Source organism: Theropithecus gelada, chromosome 5 (assembly GCF_003255815.1).
Source record: "Theropithecus gelada isolate Dixy chromosome 5, Tgel_1.0, whole genome shotgun sequence".
Classification (NCBI taxonomy): Eukaryota; Metazoa; Chordata; class Mammalia; order Primates; family Cercopithecidae; genus Theropithecus; species Theropithecus gelada.
Genome location: NC_037672.1, coordinates 63,916,398 through 63,934,978, shown reverse-complemented (window position 1 = coordinate 63,934,978; position 18,581 = coordinate 63,916,398). Strand labels below are relative to the sequence as shown.

Below are 18,581 nucleotides of genomic sequence, written 5' to 3'. Positions count from 1 at the left end.
CAGCTCCCAGACCACGTTGTGTTCCACTGACAGTCTCTTAGGGAAGGTAAAGGTGCATTTGCCCCTAGGCTCCGCCTAGGACACATACGCCAAGATCTTCCCGGGCTGCTGGTAAAAGCCAGGATGCGACAGCCTGAGGGTCCCAGAGCGAGGAAAAGGATCACTCAGGTCCGCCAGACGCACTTAGTCCAGCAGGAGTGGCGGGTTGTGGGGGTGGGAGGTAGCCCCAGGGCCTTTGATGTGGGCAACGCTCCCCCAGCCCCCGGAATCGGTTCCTCCCCTAACGAGGGGTGTGGACACGGTTCATCTGCCCTCCGCTGTGCCTGAGTAAGAACTGTGGCACCTATCTCCACCCCCTCCGCCCCCGGTGTGACCACTTTTGATCCCTCCCCAGACAAAGCCAATCTGAACTCCAGCAGAATGAATAAAGGGATCAGGTTGCTCTCTCGGCCTCCCCTCACCCTCCTCCTTGCTTCTCTCTTTCCCCACGTGACTCTCTGGAATCTTTGCCAAAGCTCCCAGTCTCTGGGTCCATTTTCACACCGAGCAAAGCAGAGAGGAAGGAGGCAAGGGAGGCTAGAGGAAGGCTGAACGTGTGTCCTTTAAACGCAGGGTCCAGACCCGGCGTATTTTGGGCGTTTCCAGGCTCTCTCGCCCGAGTGGCCTTGAGTTTGGGGGTCTTCTCCAGCCTCGCTGGCTTTTTCCTCCGTGCAATTAAAATTATGGCTCTTCTTCCACTCCCATAATCACTGCACCTCTACCCTGCGGACCAGCTCCGGGTGTTCGGCGCGGAGGTGGGTGTTGGTGTGCAGGAAGCCGCGCCCCCGCAGCCCTCCTCACCCAAGCGAGGGGCGGGGAAGAGAAAGTCGCAGCAGCGCCCCCCAGTCTTTCTTCGGAAGCTTCCAAACGGTCTGCTGCAGGGAGCGCAGCCCGAGGCGGTGCGGTGCTGCTGCAGCGCGGGAGAGTCCCGGGAGCTGCCCGCAGCGCTGCACAAAGTTTCCAGCGAGCGGCCCCCGGCGGATGAGGTCTGCCGAGCCGGGTGGCCAGATCAAGGAGTGGGTGTGGGTGGGTCTTTCGGGGCTCCCGGCGACCCGCGGTGCCGACGCAGCGCCTACGTACGGTGCCAAGCGAACTTTAAAAAGCTGCTTCGGACAAACCAGAGCCAGGATTTCTACTGTCGGGGACCCGGGAGCAGAAGGGTCTAGCCCGAGGGAAATGCTGGAAGATCCCGTCAGCCGGTGACCAGCAACTTTCCGGCGAGACTTTCACGCGGAGAACTGTGCTCTGCCTCCTCTTATTCTCCCAAAGCTCACGTTGGCGTCCTGCCTTGCGGGGTAGCTCGGCGCGCTCTCCGCCCGAGCAGCGAGTGAATTGAACCCCCCGCCCGCTCCGGCGCCTCCGGGCTGATGAGTGTTGCTCTCAGCCCGTCTATCTCTTTTTCCGGGAGGTAACGGCCCGCGATCCCCCACCCTCCGTGCGCCCAGGTTCCAGGCGCCGGAGCCAGCGTTTTGGCCGAGCCGCTTCTTGGATGCTGAAGGCTGGGCTCCTCCATCGTGGGTGCCGAGGCGGCGATGGGTGTCCTCAAAGTGTGGCTCGGGCTGGCCCTAGCGTTGGCAGAATTTGCAGTATTGCCTCATCATTCCGAAGGTGAGAGAGCGGTGCCGCGTGTGTGTGTGTGCGTGTATGTGTTTATGTGTGAGTGATCGTGCAGTTTAAAAAGCCCAGCAGGTTTTATGGTATTGTGGTTCGGGTAGAAGTTTTTCTGGGGAGGGTGGGGTGGAAGTGAAACTGGAGTAGGCTTTTTCTGATAAGATTCCTACTCCTGATTGTTTTGTATTCGGATTACACCCCCGAGACGGCCTCCCTCTCTGCCCTAAGTGCTTTTGGGTGGGTGGGTGGCCGATGGAGGTGACATCTCTAAAACTGATCCTTTTTCTTTCCACCACCTACCTTTCCCCGAAGGGAAAGCAACTGCATGGAGCACAAGTGAGGAACGAAAAATCGCTCTTACCTATTTAAAAATACTTCTGTTCCTAAGAAACATACAATCTTTCATCTTAAAGCCCCATCGCTTTCCCACCCTACTTACCTCAGTTAGTCTCCCCCTAAAGTCCAGTAAGGATTTTATAACTAACTGGTTGGAGCGTGTTCTGGACGTGGGCAGTTCAGTTGCACTGAAAGAAATCTCTCCAGTACGGAGAAGCACGAACCTGCCTGCTTCCCAGAACAAAAGTAGTTAATAAGAGTTTAGGTTCATTCTTTTACTTCACCCTCCGCCTCCTGGTTTTCCTCTGAGACTCCAAGCTACGTGTAAAACCCCGGAGCCGCAGGAGAGAAAAGGAAGCCGTGAGAGTAGTTGTCGCCATGATATCAAAAGCAATCCGAGCTCAGCCAAATAAATGAGTCAATAAGTAAATCAAGAGTTTGGGGTCATGAGATGCCGGGCCTTGGGACGCGAGGCGCTCTGATCTCCCACCTGCTCCGAGGAACCGGGGAAGTCGCCACGCCAGTGCTTAGGAAGGGGGAAGGGAGCCGGCGGGCTGGGAGGAAGACGGCTTAATCTACAGCGCCTGGCTCTCGGCTTCCCCTCCCGGCTCCATTCATTATTCATCCAGCTGCGGGAAGAAGAGTTTACCTGCCCAGCCGCAAATCAGAGCCGCGGCTGGGCGGCGGCGCGCGCGGGGCGGGCCGCCCTCTCCGCCCTGGTGCCTGGGAAGGCGCGCGGGGCGGCTCCCGGGGGTCGAGCTCCGGCGCAGGACTGGGGGCTGCTGGAGGCCCGGGGAGGACAAAGCTCTGCCTCGGGTCGACCTCCAGTCGGCTTCCCAAGAGAAAGTGGGGGGCCTTGGGAACCCACGCACAGCAGTGGAGGACTCTCCCCTGGGTCCAGGTGCTGCCTTCTGCAGTCTTCCGGGATGTGTGTCAAGGGTGTATAATCTCCGGGAAAGGCACATCTGGGGCGTGTGTAGCCTTCTCCCAAAAGTGCAAGTCCTGTAGAAATATGACTTTATTGTACATGTGCGTGTGGGCGCGTACTTTGGGGGAAAAAAAAAGCTTGTAGGGCTTGATTATAATAGTAAACCAGATGAGAGAGTCACCCCAGGCCACCCAAACCTGAACTTGGTATTTAGAAAAATTAATTTCATTTGGTGGCAGTTTTTTTTTTTTTTTAATTTAGAATCCTATCCCAGCATCTCAGAAAACGTACTATCACTCCCGGATAGCTCACCAGGGGGCAGTTGGAATGGTGCAGCTTCTCAGAACCAAAACTCTGGAATCAACAAAAGGCACTATTATTAAGAGCCTACAGGGTGCGCTCTTTGGAAGATTGCTTGATCCAGTGGGCTAAGTTTAAAAAGCGCCGAATCTTTTGACTGGGAGGTGGGGATGGCGGGGATGCAAAGTACAGAAAGCCGGGGGCGGGGGTGGGGAGAAGGGGTGGGCGGGAGGGAGAGGCAGGGAGCGGATATTACTCCAAAAAGTCTTTGGAAACTTTGCTTCTTATTGTTTTACCTTACTGTCAGAGCATTCTATAGCCATTTCACAAAATGGATTGATAAATTGATAGATGTCTGAGAGTTTCCACCCACATCATAATGGTGCTTATCTTATAATGAATGAATGAATGAATGAATGAATGAACATAGCCATTCCTTGAGCAAGTATTGTTTGCCTGGCACTTTGCTAAGCACTTTACATACTTTATCTCATTTAATTAGTTTAATTAAGTAATATCACTCCCACAGACAAAAAACCATTTGTCATCTGATGAGACCTCTGGTTTGGTCCTCTCAAGGTTTTCTTTTTCTTTAAAAAGTAAGAGCATTGATATCAAGGTTGGAAACCTCAAAGATCTTAGAAATCTCCTCAAGTTGTTATTATCCATCTAGAGAATAATTTTTAAAAATGGAAGAGACATTCACATGTATACTTCTTTGGATGGGATGTACCTTGTGACACCTTTGCTGACCAGCTTATGGCAGAATTTGTCATTTTCCTCTCAGTGCACAGAGAGAATAATTGTGGTTGGTATGGGTTTGGTCTTCCTCTCTTAGCTGTGTGCTTATTGAGGGGTTAGGTTGGCTCCTATTAATTCTTATATCTTCAGTTCAGCTCCTAGTATACAGTAAGTGCTAAAAAAATTGGTCAGATGAACAATATTGCCAAATATTCTTTTGAATTAAGATTAACTGGTGGACTGGCCTCTGATTAGCTCACTAACCTTGAATGAACTGCCTAACTTCTTTGCTCTATAGTTCTGTCATTTACTAAATGAAGTCAATTAGGTGATAGTTCTGAAATACTTTGGCTAACCATCAAACATAGAAGAAAAAGAAATCAGTATTTGCTGCCTTATTTGTGGTCAATTGCAATGTTCTCGTTCTAAATTTTATTATTTTTATTTTTTGAGACAGTCTTGCTCTGTCACCCAGGCTGGAGTGCAATGGTGCGATCTCAGCTCACTGCTGCCTCTGCCCCCTGGCCTCCAGCGATTCTCATGTCTCAGCCTCCTGAGTAGCTGGGATTACAGGTGTGTGCCACCATGCCCAGCTAATTTTCGTATTTTTAGTAGAGACAGAGTTTCACCACATTGGCCAGGCTGGTCTTGAACTCCTGACCTCAAGTGACCTGCCTTAGCCTTCCAAAGTGCTAGGATTACAGGCAGGAGCCACTGTGCCTTGCCTCTAAATTTATTTTAATTATCAAAAGAAAAGTAATTTTTTACAAGCAAATTATTGGCAGTGTTATTTTTTATGGCCTTATATTGCTAAACTGATAAAGTATTAATGCTATGATTTGAGAACTTAATAAAATCAAGAAGTCACAAAGAAGCTTCTAACATGGCTGCTTTCTGAATCGAAGAAACTCTACCATGGCATTTTCTGGAGAAATATCTTGAGTTCTGTTGACATATGGAAGTCCTGTGAAGTTACACTAGATAAGACAGTTGCCTTTGGATAGAGAAAGATCATTGAATTGGAGGTTAAGAGAATTGAGCTTTAGTCTGTGTCCCCTCACTCTCCATGTGATTTTAGCCATTTCCACAAACCCTGAATCCCAGGTTTTTCCTATAAATGCCATTTAACAGGTTACATTGAAGAGGACCATTTGATAGACAGTATGTTTTATTTATGGGTAAGTTACGGTAGTTGGTTCCACTCTGGCCTGGAGAGTTGTTTCGCTGAGAGACTCTATGCTTGAAACTCAATGTTAGGGAAGAAAAGACCTTGACTGGAAAAAAGTAACATAATTCTTTCATTCTGCAAGCCTTTATTGAAGGGTTATGTGTCAGGTTATGTCTGGTAGGTGGGTACAGACATCAACACCAAAGCCAAAACCCCCCTGTGCTCAGGGAGTTTGCATATCTAGCAATCGTTAATGTCATTTGAATAGCAGTAGGGATATGGGAACATTTGGTCCTTGGTGGATTTCTCAGTACAGAAATGTTAGATGATGGTTGTAACTTTGCATCCTTTGGCTTTTGTAATTACCTGGCAATGGAAATAAAGAGGTGTTGTTGTGGACTCTTATTTTCATCAATTATATTTCCATTGCCCTCTGAAGATTGGATTCTGGGCATTACCCTCCTTATATACATCCTTTAGTAAGGACTCAGCTATCTGTATTCACTGTTATTGACTTGGGTGGCAATATCACCCAACTGTCCTCACACAGATCATCATAAAATACTCTTTAACGCATGGCTCAGAGCAGGAGAGGGGACTACCACATGTCAAAGTCGGAGCCTCATGCCAAATCTTATCGTAGTTCCAAAACAGTTGGCCCACTTTCATTTTAACTACTCTATTAATTGATCTAAATCCTCGTTGACAATAATCAGGACATGAGCTGTCCTGTCAGTTCAGAAAATGATTCTATTTTAAGTACTCCACAGTGCACACAGCCATATGCTGAATTATAACACAACATAAAGCCTGAACATTTAAATGCCAACTTGTGGCTGCTTGTTCCTAATGAGTCATGTTTTTGTGGTACCATGCTCTTCAAATCTTTTCGTATCTTAATGGTTGTATCTGCCACTATTTCTTTGAACTAATGGGTCTGACATTTTGTGGTGCTTGGATTTAACTTCTCTAATTTACTCAGTTTACCAATGGTTTCAGGATATATGCAAATTAGATCTCAAAATTTCTCCAAAAACATTAGATTTTATACAGTCATCTCATAAAGGAGTACATTATAATGTGCAAAAGGGATTAAAAACAGACATTTACTTGTTTAAATTTTATGCAGTAACATTTTGTCTATGTGACCTGCAAGAAATGCGCCAGCCACACAGGAAAAGAGCAGCTCAGGTCTCAGGATCTGGGCTTCCTTCTTGACACTATAAAATTACTTCAACCTGCAAAACTTTATGCACTTTCTCACAGGTTGTGAGGTGTTAGAACTTAAATTACCTGGCATCTCAGCTGCCTTGTGTGCCCTGAAACTGGCCTTGTTCAGAGTTAGAGAACTCTCCTCCTGTTGTCTCTGGTTTTTCCTCAGTTTTCCTTTGAGGGAGGCTCATATCTCCTAAATCAGCACCACCTCACAGAATTCACTTTGAGCTGGAATTTTCTTTAAAGTTCAACTAAAGCCATAAATAGAAACATCAGATAGACCTGCAATTATTCTTGTACTCCTTAAGAAAAAAAAAAATGAGTGGAGAGAGTAATTTTGTTTTCCATATTATGTGAACTGATGGATTAGTGAAAAGACCTCCACTCTGGCTCTCAACCAGAAGCTACGCCCAGTACCCATGTCAACAAACCCAACTTCATCTGCTGGTGAGTGTGTGAGAGAAACATGCTTGCTTCGGATGCTGCATCTGGTATTGGGTGATGATAAATGTTTGATAGGACTGGGCATCACACTGGAATGCTTATTTTCTCAAGAGAGTAGAAATGAGATTTTGGAAGCTGTGTTAATGGAGGCTCATTCATGCAGCTGCCTTCTGGGTAGAACTGTTCTGTTTTAGGAAAGCTCTCAGAGGGCAAAGCTTATTTCTTCTGGAATTGTACAATACAGAGCAACCGAAATTGAATTAATTCCTTTTCCTAATGATATAATTTTTCAGCAGTTATACACCATTCTGACTTGAGTCTCCAGCAGATGCGTAGTTTGCCCGGGTATAGATGTGGTGCCACACTCAGTGCTACTTTATATTTTTCATACTGCAGTGAGTTTATCATGGCTATCTAAACTTCCAAAAATGGGTTTTGATATGGGTACTCGGATACTTCTTAAGGTGCTTGATTTCCTCTGGAGCTTTGAAAAGAAATTGACTTTGGAAGGTAATGCTGTGGAGAGCAATAAAATTATTTGAGGATAGTCTTATTTTAAAGATTAAATTTTGTTTGTGTTTTTTCTAAAAGTTAAGTTTTGCTTGTTTATTCTAAAGTTTAAATTTTTTTAAATTGTACCTAAGTGATGATGATCTTTATTCTAAATTTTCTAAACACTAGAAATAATTAAATATGTCCATAAAAGTAATTTAGAAAGTGACTTGTGTTTATATATATTTATTTGACATATATAGGATTATTTTACGTACACACATCACGCACATACATATACATACACACACGTGTATACATATATTTCCTTTCTTATGATATAACATAGACGGAACTACTATGTCTTTGAAACAAGATTTCTTAAGGAAAAATTAGTCAAGAAGAATTTTTCTTCAAGGTTTTATCTCAAGTTATTCTTATTAGAATGTCAGAGACATAAAAATTATTTCAATAAATTTACCCACAGAGATCTTTGATTCAAACTTAAGTGTAAATAGTCATCTCAGTTTTCTTAAAGATTGTTCTTAATTCCATTATTGGAGGAGAAGGTAGACCATTTCTTTCCTAAGAAGTTAATATTTTTGGGACTTCATAAATGACCCATTAGATGTAAGCACTGTGGTAAAATAATGTCCTTGTCTCTTTAGAAACCAGTTGTGGAGCACTGTTAAGATATGCTTCACCTTGGTGTGTATATACTGTTCAAATCTGTTTTGCAGACTCAGTTTCTGAGAGAGTAGGTGATAGCACACTGCCCATCTCTTTCTAAGTTAATTCAAGACCTGTTGTGCAGCTCAAAAATTGGTTGGGAATGTGTGTATATTTTTTTAAATTAAGATTTCAGTTTTATAGTATGATATGTGTACTACAAATACTACACATACTATTTATACTATGTATGATATATACTATATATAGTATATTGTGGGTATATATGTGTATATGCTATATATACTATATAGTGGGTACACATGTATATATATGTGTATATTTGTGTATATACTATATGTAATAGTATATATGTAACAGTATATATAGAGTATACTCTCTATATATGTAGTACACACACACACATATATATAATGTAGTGGGGTAGATGCAACACTTCAACATCCTTAGAAAGGAAGTACACAAGAATAAATTCACAAATGGAGGATGTAGGCACAAAGTGCTAGGAGCTCAGAGGAACATAATCTGGTGGGCAGGAGAAGTTTCACAAAGGAGATGGGATCAAGTTTAAAGGGCTCAATTAGACAAAGTACATCTCCTGTAGGAAATGAAAATGAGCAAAGGCATTGAGACATGTAAATATATTACAGGATTCTAAGTTGGCCTCTTGGGTTGGACTGGAGACTTAGTGTAAGCAAACAGTGGCAGGGAAGCCTGGATAAGTAAATGGGACTGGATTATGGAGGCTTTGCTGACTTATCACCAAGAAAAATATTTACTGTATTTATAGCATGCCATTATAAATACATTTATCTTAACATTCAAGTCATAAGTTTTAATGATGCTTTTCCTCATGTGTGTCCAAGGAATGTTGTTTTGGTGTATGGGGTTATTTCCCCAGGGGAAGAATGCTCAAGCTTTTAAGATTTTGGAAGAAGTACATTTTACTGATTTTGATGTATGTAGATGCAGTTTTAGCAGCAAGCTTGCTGGGGCAGTGCCTACTGGTTTATTATGCATCCCTTTTAATTCTTGTTTTGTTTTTCTCCACAGGTGCTTGTGTCTATCAGGGTTCCTTGTTGGCGGTAGGTCATTCTTTACATACTTGGTTTCTTTCATTTGAATGTAAAATGCTTGATTGATGTTCCTGAGTGAGTGAGTTGACCCCATCATTGTAGAATATGTTTATTTTCTTCACAGTTTGAGGATTAGCCCTCATTCGGGCACAATGATGCTCAATTATTTAATACCTTTTCCAGATTGAATTAGTTCCATTCGGATACTCAGGTATTGGAAGAGAAATCCAAACACTCAACACACAATTAGCATTCTGTGGCCGTTCTTTGTGTTCTTTTAATCAGAGAGAAAATTAGATCCCATCCTTTTGTCAGATACAAACTGAAACACAATTTGCTTATCTTCCCACTTTGCTTCCCACTTTGAACCCTTCTCCAAAATAAATATGATTATTAAATTAAGTAGAATAGGAAGGATTTCTGTTGTTACATTGAATTATAAACTTAAGTTTTGGTGAACAGCAAATAAATTAACATTTGTTTCTGAACTCTTGACATATAGGATAAAATTGATTTTGAATTTAATGTCAGAATGACTTGGGGGGAAAAGTTGATGTAAGTCTCATGCATTTCTTTTCATTACTAATGCACTATGGTGCATAACAGTGTGTTAAAGCCTTATTGAAAAGACTGTCTACACTCCATCAACTCTAATAAATGGTGTGACAAATCATTCTTCACCACATTTTTATTTTGGTTTAATAAATGCTATAATAAAACAGAACTGAGATGGTTGGAAAGAGTTTGCTTATTTACATCACAACATGCTATTGACATGTGTGATATTAATGAGTCATCTTGGATTATCCTTGCGGTATTGAAATAGATGAGGAATATCTGAAGTATCTAAGAGTCTAGATAATTGTAGATATTCACAGTAATATTCTTGAATCTGCACTTTATATGCTATAGTTACTGCTCGAGAGGTTTATATTTTCTTTATATTTTTCTATTAAAAATTAAGAAAAAGCCATTTTTATTCTATTTGTCATTCCATATTCTGCCCTGTTTATTCTTTAATATGTTTTAGGAATCATTTGCTCTAAAATATGTTATCACTTTTGGGGAGCTGTAGTAGGTATTTAGACAAGTCAGTTATCCATGCTAATAAAGGAGAGTTATTTATTTTTTGTGTAGTTATTTATTTATTGTGTAGACTACTTCATAACTTTTCCGTATATTTTCATAAGTATTCATATGTCTGATAATAGACCAATGAAATAGGCAGGCCATGTATTATTTCATACTCTTCCCCCTCTTCATGGAAAGGATGAGAGAGAGATGAAGACATTTGCTAGAGGTAATTGACCATTAAGGGTGGACCAGAACAAGACATCCTGTATTCTTCTGTTGTTCTGCCTATATGTGAAAAAAAGTGGCTAGACCATCTTCTATATTTAACTTTGCTATGTGTTATTGTACATTCGAATATGAAAGGATCAAGTAATTGGAGAGGTCAGTTTGATCAAGTTAAAAGGAGAAAGAACCCAACCAACTTGAATTTATTGGATGACCTTGCTTCCCTCTGTACCATGCCCTAGCTCATCCCAGGGCTCATGGCTGCTCAAGGTTAGGGGGCTGCACCCTCCCACACCAGCAGACTCCTCATTCCTCCAGGTGACTTCTTTGCTTACCAACTCTGCTACATTTGTTTCTTTTTCTTTCTTTCTTTTATTATCGTTATTATTTTTGTGTGTGAGACAGGGTCTCATTCTGTCACCCAGGCTGGAGTGCAGGGATCTTGGCTCACTGCAACCTCTGCCTCTAGGATTCAAGTGATTCTCCTGCCTCAGCCTCCCAATTAGATGAGACTACAGATGCACACCACCATACCCGGCCAATTTTTTTTTTTTTTTTTTTTGTATTTTTAGTAGAGACGGGGTTTTGGCATGTTGGCCAGGCTGGTCTTGAACTCCTGATCTCAAAGTGCTGGGATTACAGGCATAAGCCACTGAGCTTGGCCTGCTACATTTGTTTCTGAACCTCTTCAAGCCTGAGATACTTATTATTGTAGTTACGCAATTCAGTCTGAGAGACAATGTATTTATTACAATAATAAAATTATTAAACAAATATTTATTGAGTGACAATTACAGACCTGCTATTCTATGCACTGGAATGTATCTGTGAACAAACAGATGAAAATTCCTGCCCTCATAGAGCTTGAATTCTAATAAGTAAAATATATAGAATGTCAGATAGATGGGCTATGGGGAAAAACGTTGTGGAGGTGGAAGGGATAGAAAAGGCTCAATAGGGGATGAAGGTGGCTACTTTAGATAGGGTGATAGGGAAGGCTTCACTGAGAAGGTGACATTTGAACAAAGACATACTGAAAGAGGTAATTATAAGAACTAGCCTGGTGGATATCCAAGGGGAGAGAATTCCAGAGATAGGGAGCAGAAATGTAAAGTCTGAAGCAAGAGCTCCTATGGGCATTTGAGGCAGTGCATGGAGGATGGCAAGAGATAGGTCAGGGAGGAGGGCAGAGGTCAGAGCATGCTGAGCCTTGTGCAGACTTTAGCTTGTCCTTTCAGGAAGGTGGGTGAGCCATTGAAGGTGCCAGAGAGGAGGAATGGCAACACTGGACTTATCTACTTAAACTGCTGAAATGAGAATGTGAAAAGTAGTGTGCTTGTTTCTAGGGAAACTATATTAAATACTTTAAAAAGACTCCATTGAGGTGAGTCACTAAAAAATTGCTGTCAAATTAAGTGTAGGAAAAACAGCTATAAAAGATTGAGAAAATATTTCAAAACCTAGAGAGATTCTGCATTCTGGTTTATTTGTAACCACTTTAAGTTCTCTTTCCATTTTAAGGACGATGAAACTAGAAAAGGTAGATGATGCATCCTGGACTTGGTTTATTATCTACATCATTCACTGCTGCTCTCTCTCCGCATGCCCTAGTGTTAAAGAAAAGCATTGTATCTACATCAGTGAAACTGGAGAGTGAATGTATGTTCATGCATTTTGAATTAAAGAGTACAAGAACATTAGTATATGATTCTAGGATTCTCTGATTATACAACTTTTTGGGTGACAAAGGCTTCTAGTGTAAGAGGCGTCATTTTCAAGAGCTGGTTCTGAGAATAGTGGTTGGTGTCCCTTTTCCAAACTTTGTAGTTTTACCCACATGTTCACTGTTTTAGAGGTAGAAGTGACTTGAGAAATCTCTTAGTCCAGACTGTCCATTTTATAGATGAGGAAACTGGGGCGAGGATGTGAAATTCTTGAGGTTTGTTCATCTCCCAGGTGAGTAACCAGAAGTAGGTTATTCTGGTTGAAAATGGCAAAGCCTCAGCTTCACCCAGAGTTCATAAAGCGTATCAAGCAAATGAGAGCGTGGATTTAGGCACTAGCTGCTAGTATAATGCTGACTCTCAGCCTGTCTTGTGAGGATTCCTCTCACTGATACCTTTCAATCTCTTCACTCATTGCTTAGGAAGCTGCCAGGTACAGTGGAACATTCATGGCCCTGGCAGTCAGACACACCTGGTTTTGATCCTTCCTCTTCTATTACAAACCAGCTCTGTGACGTAGGGCAAGTTACATCACCTCTGGAATCTCTTATTGCCCCGATGTGAAATGAGGACAAAGAAAGCCACTCCTGAAGGGTTGTTGCAAAGAAAATAATGTGGGAAAGACACCAAGGTGCAGTGCCTGGCTTGTGCTTTTCTGCCATAACACAATTTCTCTTTAGCAACCAAGAAGAACAAGAGGAAGGGACAGTTGTTAAGCACCTACTATGTATTTAATACTCAACAAACCCAGGAAATAGTTTTTTTTTTTTTTTTCAATTTACTTTACAGATAAGGAAGTTGAGACTCAGGAATTAGTCACTTGTCCAAAGTTACATAGTAAGTGCTAGCGGAAAAGAAAGTTCAAACCTCGTTCTGATTCTGAAGTCATCTGATCCAGCATTCTATTTCTCACAACCAACTCAGTCCACTGGTTGTCTCTGAACACAACTAGCTTACTTCACCACCTTCAGTCCTATATGCCCACCCCCTCCCTGCCACAACTGCCACGCAGTTGTCTCTGCCAGTCTCTGTCCCTGACCTCCTGCAAAAGCCAACTGTCCCTGGCTAACCCTTTCCCATTTAACTGAGGCTGTCCTGCACTGGTGTGCACCACATTCACTACATGATGCAAAACATGTTTAGACAGGCATGTCATCTTAAAACACACAATGTACAGTGTATTATGTACTATATATGTCTATATATGTATATATATGTATATAAGTGTGTATATATATACCTCCCCCCGCCTTGTATTGTGTTGTGTTTCCTGATTTTTGACAGCTGTCTGGACTTGCAGTGACATCCTGGGGTGATTAAGTCCTAAGCATGTGTAGCTGTCTCTCAATTATGGACTGACTTCAGCTCTCTCCCTTGTCTGTCTTTTAACAATCTTCTGTAACTTTCTCTTCTTTTTATTCCTAGAGTGAGAAATGACCAGAAGGGACTAAAATAACTCCAAAAACGCTGAATAATCTATTTTGGGGTGTGTTTCTTACCCCATAATACCCATGCACCCCTGGGCTCACAAGACTTTCTCTAAAGTCAGCCCTTGTGGAAGACAGTGTGACTGTTGTAAATCAGGAATCCATCAGAGGGAAACTACCTAGGTAATAGGTTTAACTGTGACATCCAGTGTGAGGAGGAAAATTAATTTTTTATTTCAAAGTTTTCACACACCGTCTGTTCTTTTCCAACTATATCAAGTATTAAAAAAACTTTCCTTTTGCATCACCACAAGCAAACACATATTCTTTTTAAAGTTCTTCCTGGGATCAATGACTTGACCCTTCACTTCAATTTTTCTGTCTGTGAAATGGAGATGAACTATTTACTTCTCAGGATTGTCGTGAAGCTTAAAGGAGATGAACATGAAGCACCTTGTCCGGTGCTGTGACTTACAGTGCTCAATAAAGGCTGGCTGCTATTGTTGTTGCTTTATAGCAGTGACGCCTGTCAAGGCTGGATAAACGAGTCTTCTTCCCTAGATCAAAAGCGTTAAGTGTTGGGATTTCTCCTACTTGGGATACTTTTGCTGAGAAATGCTGACAAAGTGAATCACGGGGCACTAACTCTTAGCAGATTTGAAAGAATATTTTTCAAGGATAATTAAAAAATGTGGAATGTTGAGTATATATAACACTGCAGGAAGATCCAGGCTTTGGAGTTTGAATCTTGGCACCACTACATACATGCTGTGTGGTCTCAGATACAATACTTTATACAGCCGGGTGTCACTTTCGTTATCTGCTTAACGGGGATTATATTTCTCCTAGGGTTGATGTGACAGTTAACTAAGAACATACTTGTGAAAGAACCCAGAACTGTCCCTGCAAGGAACACGTACTCACATCATTCAGGTGGTAACAAGATGTCGGAGTGGAAATGAGTGAGTTATAGAGTCCAGGGTCTTGGTTCAGTTTCTGGCCCTCTAATTACTAGCTGTGTAGCTTGGAGTAAGTCGCTTGAATGAAATGAGGCCTCAGTTTCTAAATTAGTAAATTAAGAGAGTTAGATTAGCTTCTCTCCAAGATTCCTGAGCACTGTGTTGTGCAGTAGAGCTTTCTGTGATGATGGGCATGTTCTACAGCTGTGCTGACCAGTGTGGTAGCTACGAGCCACATGTGGTTATTGAGTACTTGAAATGTGGCTTACAATACTGAGGAACTGAGTTTTAGATTTCATTTAATTTCAATGAATTAAAGTTTAAATTTGAGTAGCCACACATAGATAGTGGCTACTATATTGGACAGTGCAACATTAGAGTTTTAAAATTCTTAACGTATTCTAGTACACCCTCATGGATGGTTCTCACCCTGGGTGGAAGCTTACTGGAGTACTTTCAGCAGTTGTGAGAAAAGTAACACAAAGTTTGTTATAGTACCTGATTGCTGTTTTTGTTTGTTTATGTAATTTGAACAGTTTTGAAGTCAACACAGTTATAACACTACTCTCCCCATATTGCTAAATATGTTTTCTTTTTTGTGGCTGTCGTGTTTTTTTTTTTTTTTTTTTTTAACCAAGCAATTGTTATGCATCAATGATTTCTTTAATAAAAGGGGTAAAATTACAGTTAATTGTACATATTCCATTAAAAGTTTTATAAATTTTTAAACTCATGGGAGTGTTATCCATCACTTATATTAGAGCAGAAAAAAATTTGAGAACCTCTGGTCTAATCTGTAGACCTTGTTTATTAGGGCTAAGGAGGTTTAAGGGAGACCATTAGAGCTCTTCAATGTTAGAGTCTTTTTAAAAATTGGTGTGCTATAGTGTTACTTTTTAAAATTTGAAACAGTAACACAAAAGAGACAGCCCTGTAGAAATGAAAATGTCTCAGAACTGCGTTGTCCTTGTATTCATCAACATGCTCAAGAGATTTTGTGGAGAAGATACATGAAAAATTGGAAGCTTTTGCCATTCAGTGCTTGAAATCCCCACAAACACTTAGTGAATGGTGGCTAGTGGCTGCTATTGAAACACCTTGAACTTCTCAGCAGTGGGGAGAATACCTGGTGTCCTGAGGATGCACTTAGAGGGGAAGCAATACAATCAGCCATTCCTTAATTTCCCTAAAAGTATTGGGTAATTTCTTAATACCGTTGTATTGAATATTGTAGGATATCACCATTTTAAGTTATAGTTTAGCAAAAATTCATCATTTTTTATGCTTCTGGTCTTTATTTTAAAATACAGAATAATATGCTTTTAAATGGTGGATGCCACTCTTTATTAAAATGTACTTATTTTGTGATAAAAACTTATTTTTTTGCAACACATCATTACTGTGCTAGGTGTTGTCATAAATTTAGAGAGGTAACGAGCTCCTTTAACTAGAAGTATTCAAGTTGAGACTAGACAGACAGAATCAGGAGTGAGATAGCAGCGGCAGGCTTTTCTGATTTGTGTTCTCACCTGTGGATAGAAGGTTAGAGGTGTGTGTTTCTGCCTAAGAAGCCCTTACAGAGGGTGAAAAAAATCTCCTGACACTAGAGTGTGCAGTGAAGGGTTTCTCCCCATTTAGTTCCTCAAAGGGAGTAACTTTGTACCTTTAGGTGTCAGGTAGTGAGAATTGGGCTCTACCTGCCTCTGAGGATTTTTTTTGTCCTTGCTGGGTTTTTATAGATTGTCCATCATAATTAGATGTGCTGGTTTCCTATTTGGGAACTTATATGTTCTTAGAGTAATTGTGTGAGAGGAGTAACACAAGAGATTTTGTACTTTTATTGATGAATAATCCATATGCATTTTTATTCTTTTTCATATTCATGTGGTAGGAACAGATGTTTTAAGTTAACAAACACATTTCTTATGCTTTGTTTTGAATTTAGAAGATGCAATTGAGCTTGGAAGCCATATTAATTTGCTCAAATTATGCTACATTTTATCATATATCTCAATTTTCTGGTCAGACCATACACTTCCCTCACTTTTTTTTAAGTTTGTGGCATTTTCACACCAAATTGTCTTACAACTTGATACCTTAATTTATTCTATTTCTCTGTTTATAACTACAAAGTACATACATATATTTATTTTCTATGTGATACATTTATATATGCATGTGTATATATGTATAAATCCCCTATAATAGAACTGTCACTCATTTATGACACCTTATGGTATTATCATGTTATAGTTTAGTTACTTTTAGAAGTCTTTGCTTACCAAGGGAAAGATAATATATAAATATCAAATGACAATTGTGTTAAGCCAGCTTATGTTTTTCTGAAGTTTGAATTACAAATGTCTGAAGAAAAGTTGACTTTGAAAATTTTATGTGGATGACATTTTGCTTCTGTGACACTTAAACATAAAATTGGCACAAAATAAAATTTAAAAAAAATAACAGAGCAGTTTTATGTAAAAGAGGCACATAGCTTCTGGTGTCCCAGCTAAGTTCTTTTAGCAATGATTTCTTAGGTTCCCAGAGTTTATAAGCTAAATGAAAGGGAGAAGGAGAGGGACAAGTTTTCATAGTAAGAAATGGTTTATTGTTAGTACCTGGGAGGCTCTTGAGTTTGGGCCATGACCTGTGAGTTCTTTCCTGACAGCTCCCAAGATTGGTTATTTATTAAATTTATCCCTTTCTTTCCTCCAAAGGGAAATTGAATGGGTGGGCTGGGATCAGGGAGGGGAGGGTGTCTGCATTGGAGAGCAGATTTCATTGCTCTTTTTACCTTCCATTCTTGAAATGGTTCAGTAATAGTGAGTGGGAGAGAATTATTAACAGAAATAGACACTCATTCTTTGGTGTTCTTACTGTATTGAGTTTCCCTACAATCTAGAACAAACTTGATCTAAGAGATGAGAATTCAGGAACAGAAGAAATATGAAATTATTGGCTAAAAGAAGCCTTTCCCTCTTATATTTGCTGTAGATATGTGTAGTAGTAGTAATCCAGCTGGATTCCAAAGACATTTATTGATTAAATTCTGTGTTAGATCCTGTGATTGGGTCTATGGAAAATACCAAGATTAATAAGCTATTAGTTGGAACCCAGGAACATCCTGCTTAGTCAGTAGTCCCTTTTTCCCTTTTCTATGTTGGCAGAGTCCTGATTTTGTTGCAGTTTTCCACCCTTTCCTAGTTGTGAGGTAGTCAGGAAATTTATCCCTTTGCCAGTGATCGGTTTAGGACTGAGTGTGACTTACTTGTGGCCAATGATATATGCAGGGAACTGCTAATATTGTTGGCTGTTTGAAAGGACCCAATAAATAGCACCTTCCTTCCCCCAGTTTTGAACAAGTTGAGAAATAAAACAAAGAATAAACATAGAAGTCAAATCATCCTTTTATCTTTTAACCAATAAGCTAAGTTGGAGGATACAGCTTCAGTTCTCTTAGCCAAGTGGGTTGCTGGTTCTGACCCCTCACAATTGGGAAGACTTAGGCATTCACAGACAGAGCCTTGCGGAGGCAGCTTTCCCATGCAGAAGGGCTGATAAGGCAAGAGTTACCGCTTGGAGAAGCAGAGGAAAGCGTATGCTCTTGGTTGACAGGCTTGCTCCCTAGAAGAGGAAAGAAGACAGAACGGAGTTAACATGCCTAGTTGCTCTTTTAAATTTACCAGTTAGACAAATCATGCCACCTTCCTGGGGATAAGAAAGGCCTGGAGTTATGTGTTGATATCCCTGCACCTCAAGGGTGGGAAACAAGAATTCTCCATTAATAGGAGATTTTGAAGCTTAGTCTTTAAGCTTTGGCACATGAAAACATGATCTCTGGAGGTGCTGCAACCATTAGAATACCTAGCTGACACACAGAGGTTGATGGGGAGAAAGATGGGAGACTTTGATTCCTTGAGGAGTTGGTTATTTAATCTGCTGACTTAACCAGCACAGGAACTGACCTTCCTGGGGAATTATTGTATGAGCTCAGAAGTTCCCTCATTGTTTAAGCCAATATAAATTGGATTTTATGTTACCGCAGCCAGCAGCAGTCGACCCAATACCCTACAATCAGATATTGAACTCAGCACAGAGCAGTTTGGGATAAGTGTCAGTAGGTAGAAGTTTA

At 41.0% G+C, this 18,581-nt stretch overlaps 1 protein-coding gene across 1 annotated transcript in view; it reads left to right on the top strand.

The window, feature by feature from the left end:
- Positions 1 to 538: 538 nt before the first annotated feature.
- FRAS1 (Fraser extracellular matrix complex subunit 1) overlaps positions 539 to 18,581 on the top strand; it is a 464,327-nt gene continuing 446,284 nt past the window's right edge. The window contains exons 1-2 of the mRNA XM_025384816.1: positions 539 to 1,647; positions 9,018 to 9,049. Coding sequence (XP_025240601.1) covers positions 1,572 to 1,647; positions 9,018 to 9,049 — 108 coding nt within the window. The 5' untranslated portion in view covers positions 539 to 1,571. The remainder of the gene's footprint in view (positions 1,648 to 9,017; positions 9,050 to 18,581) is intronic.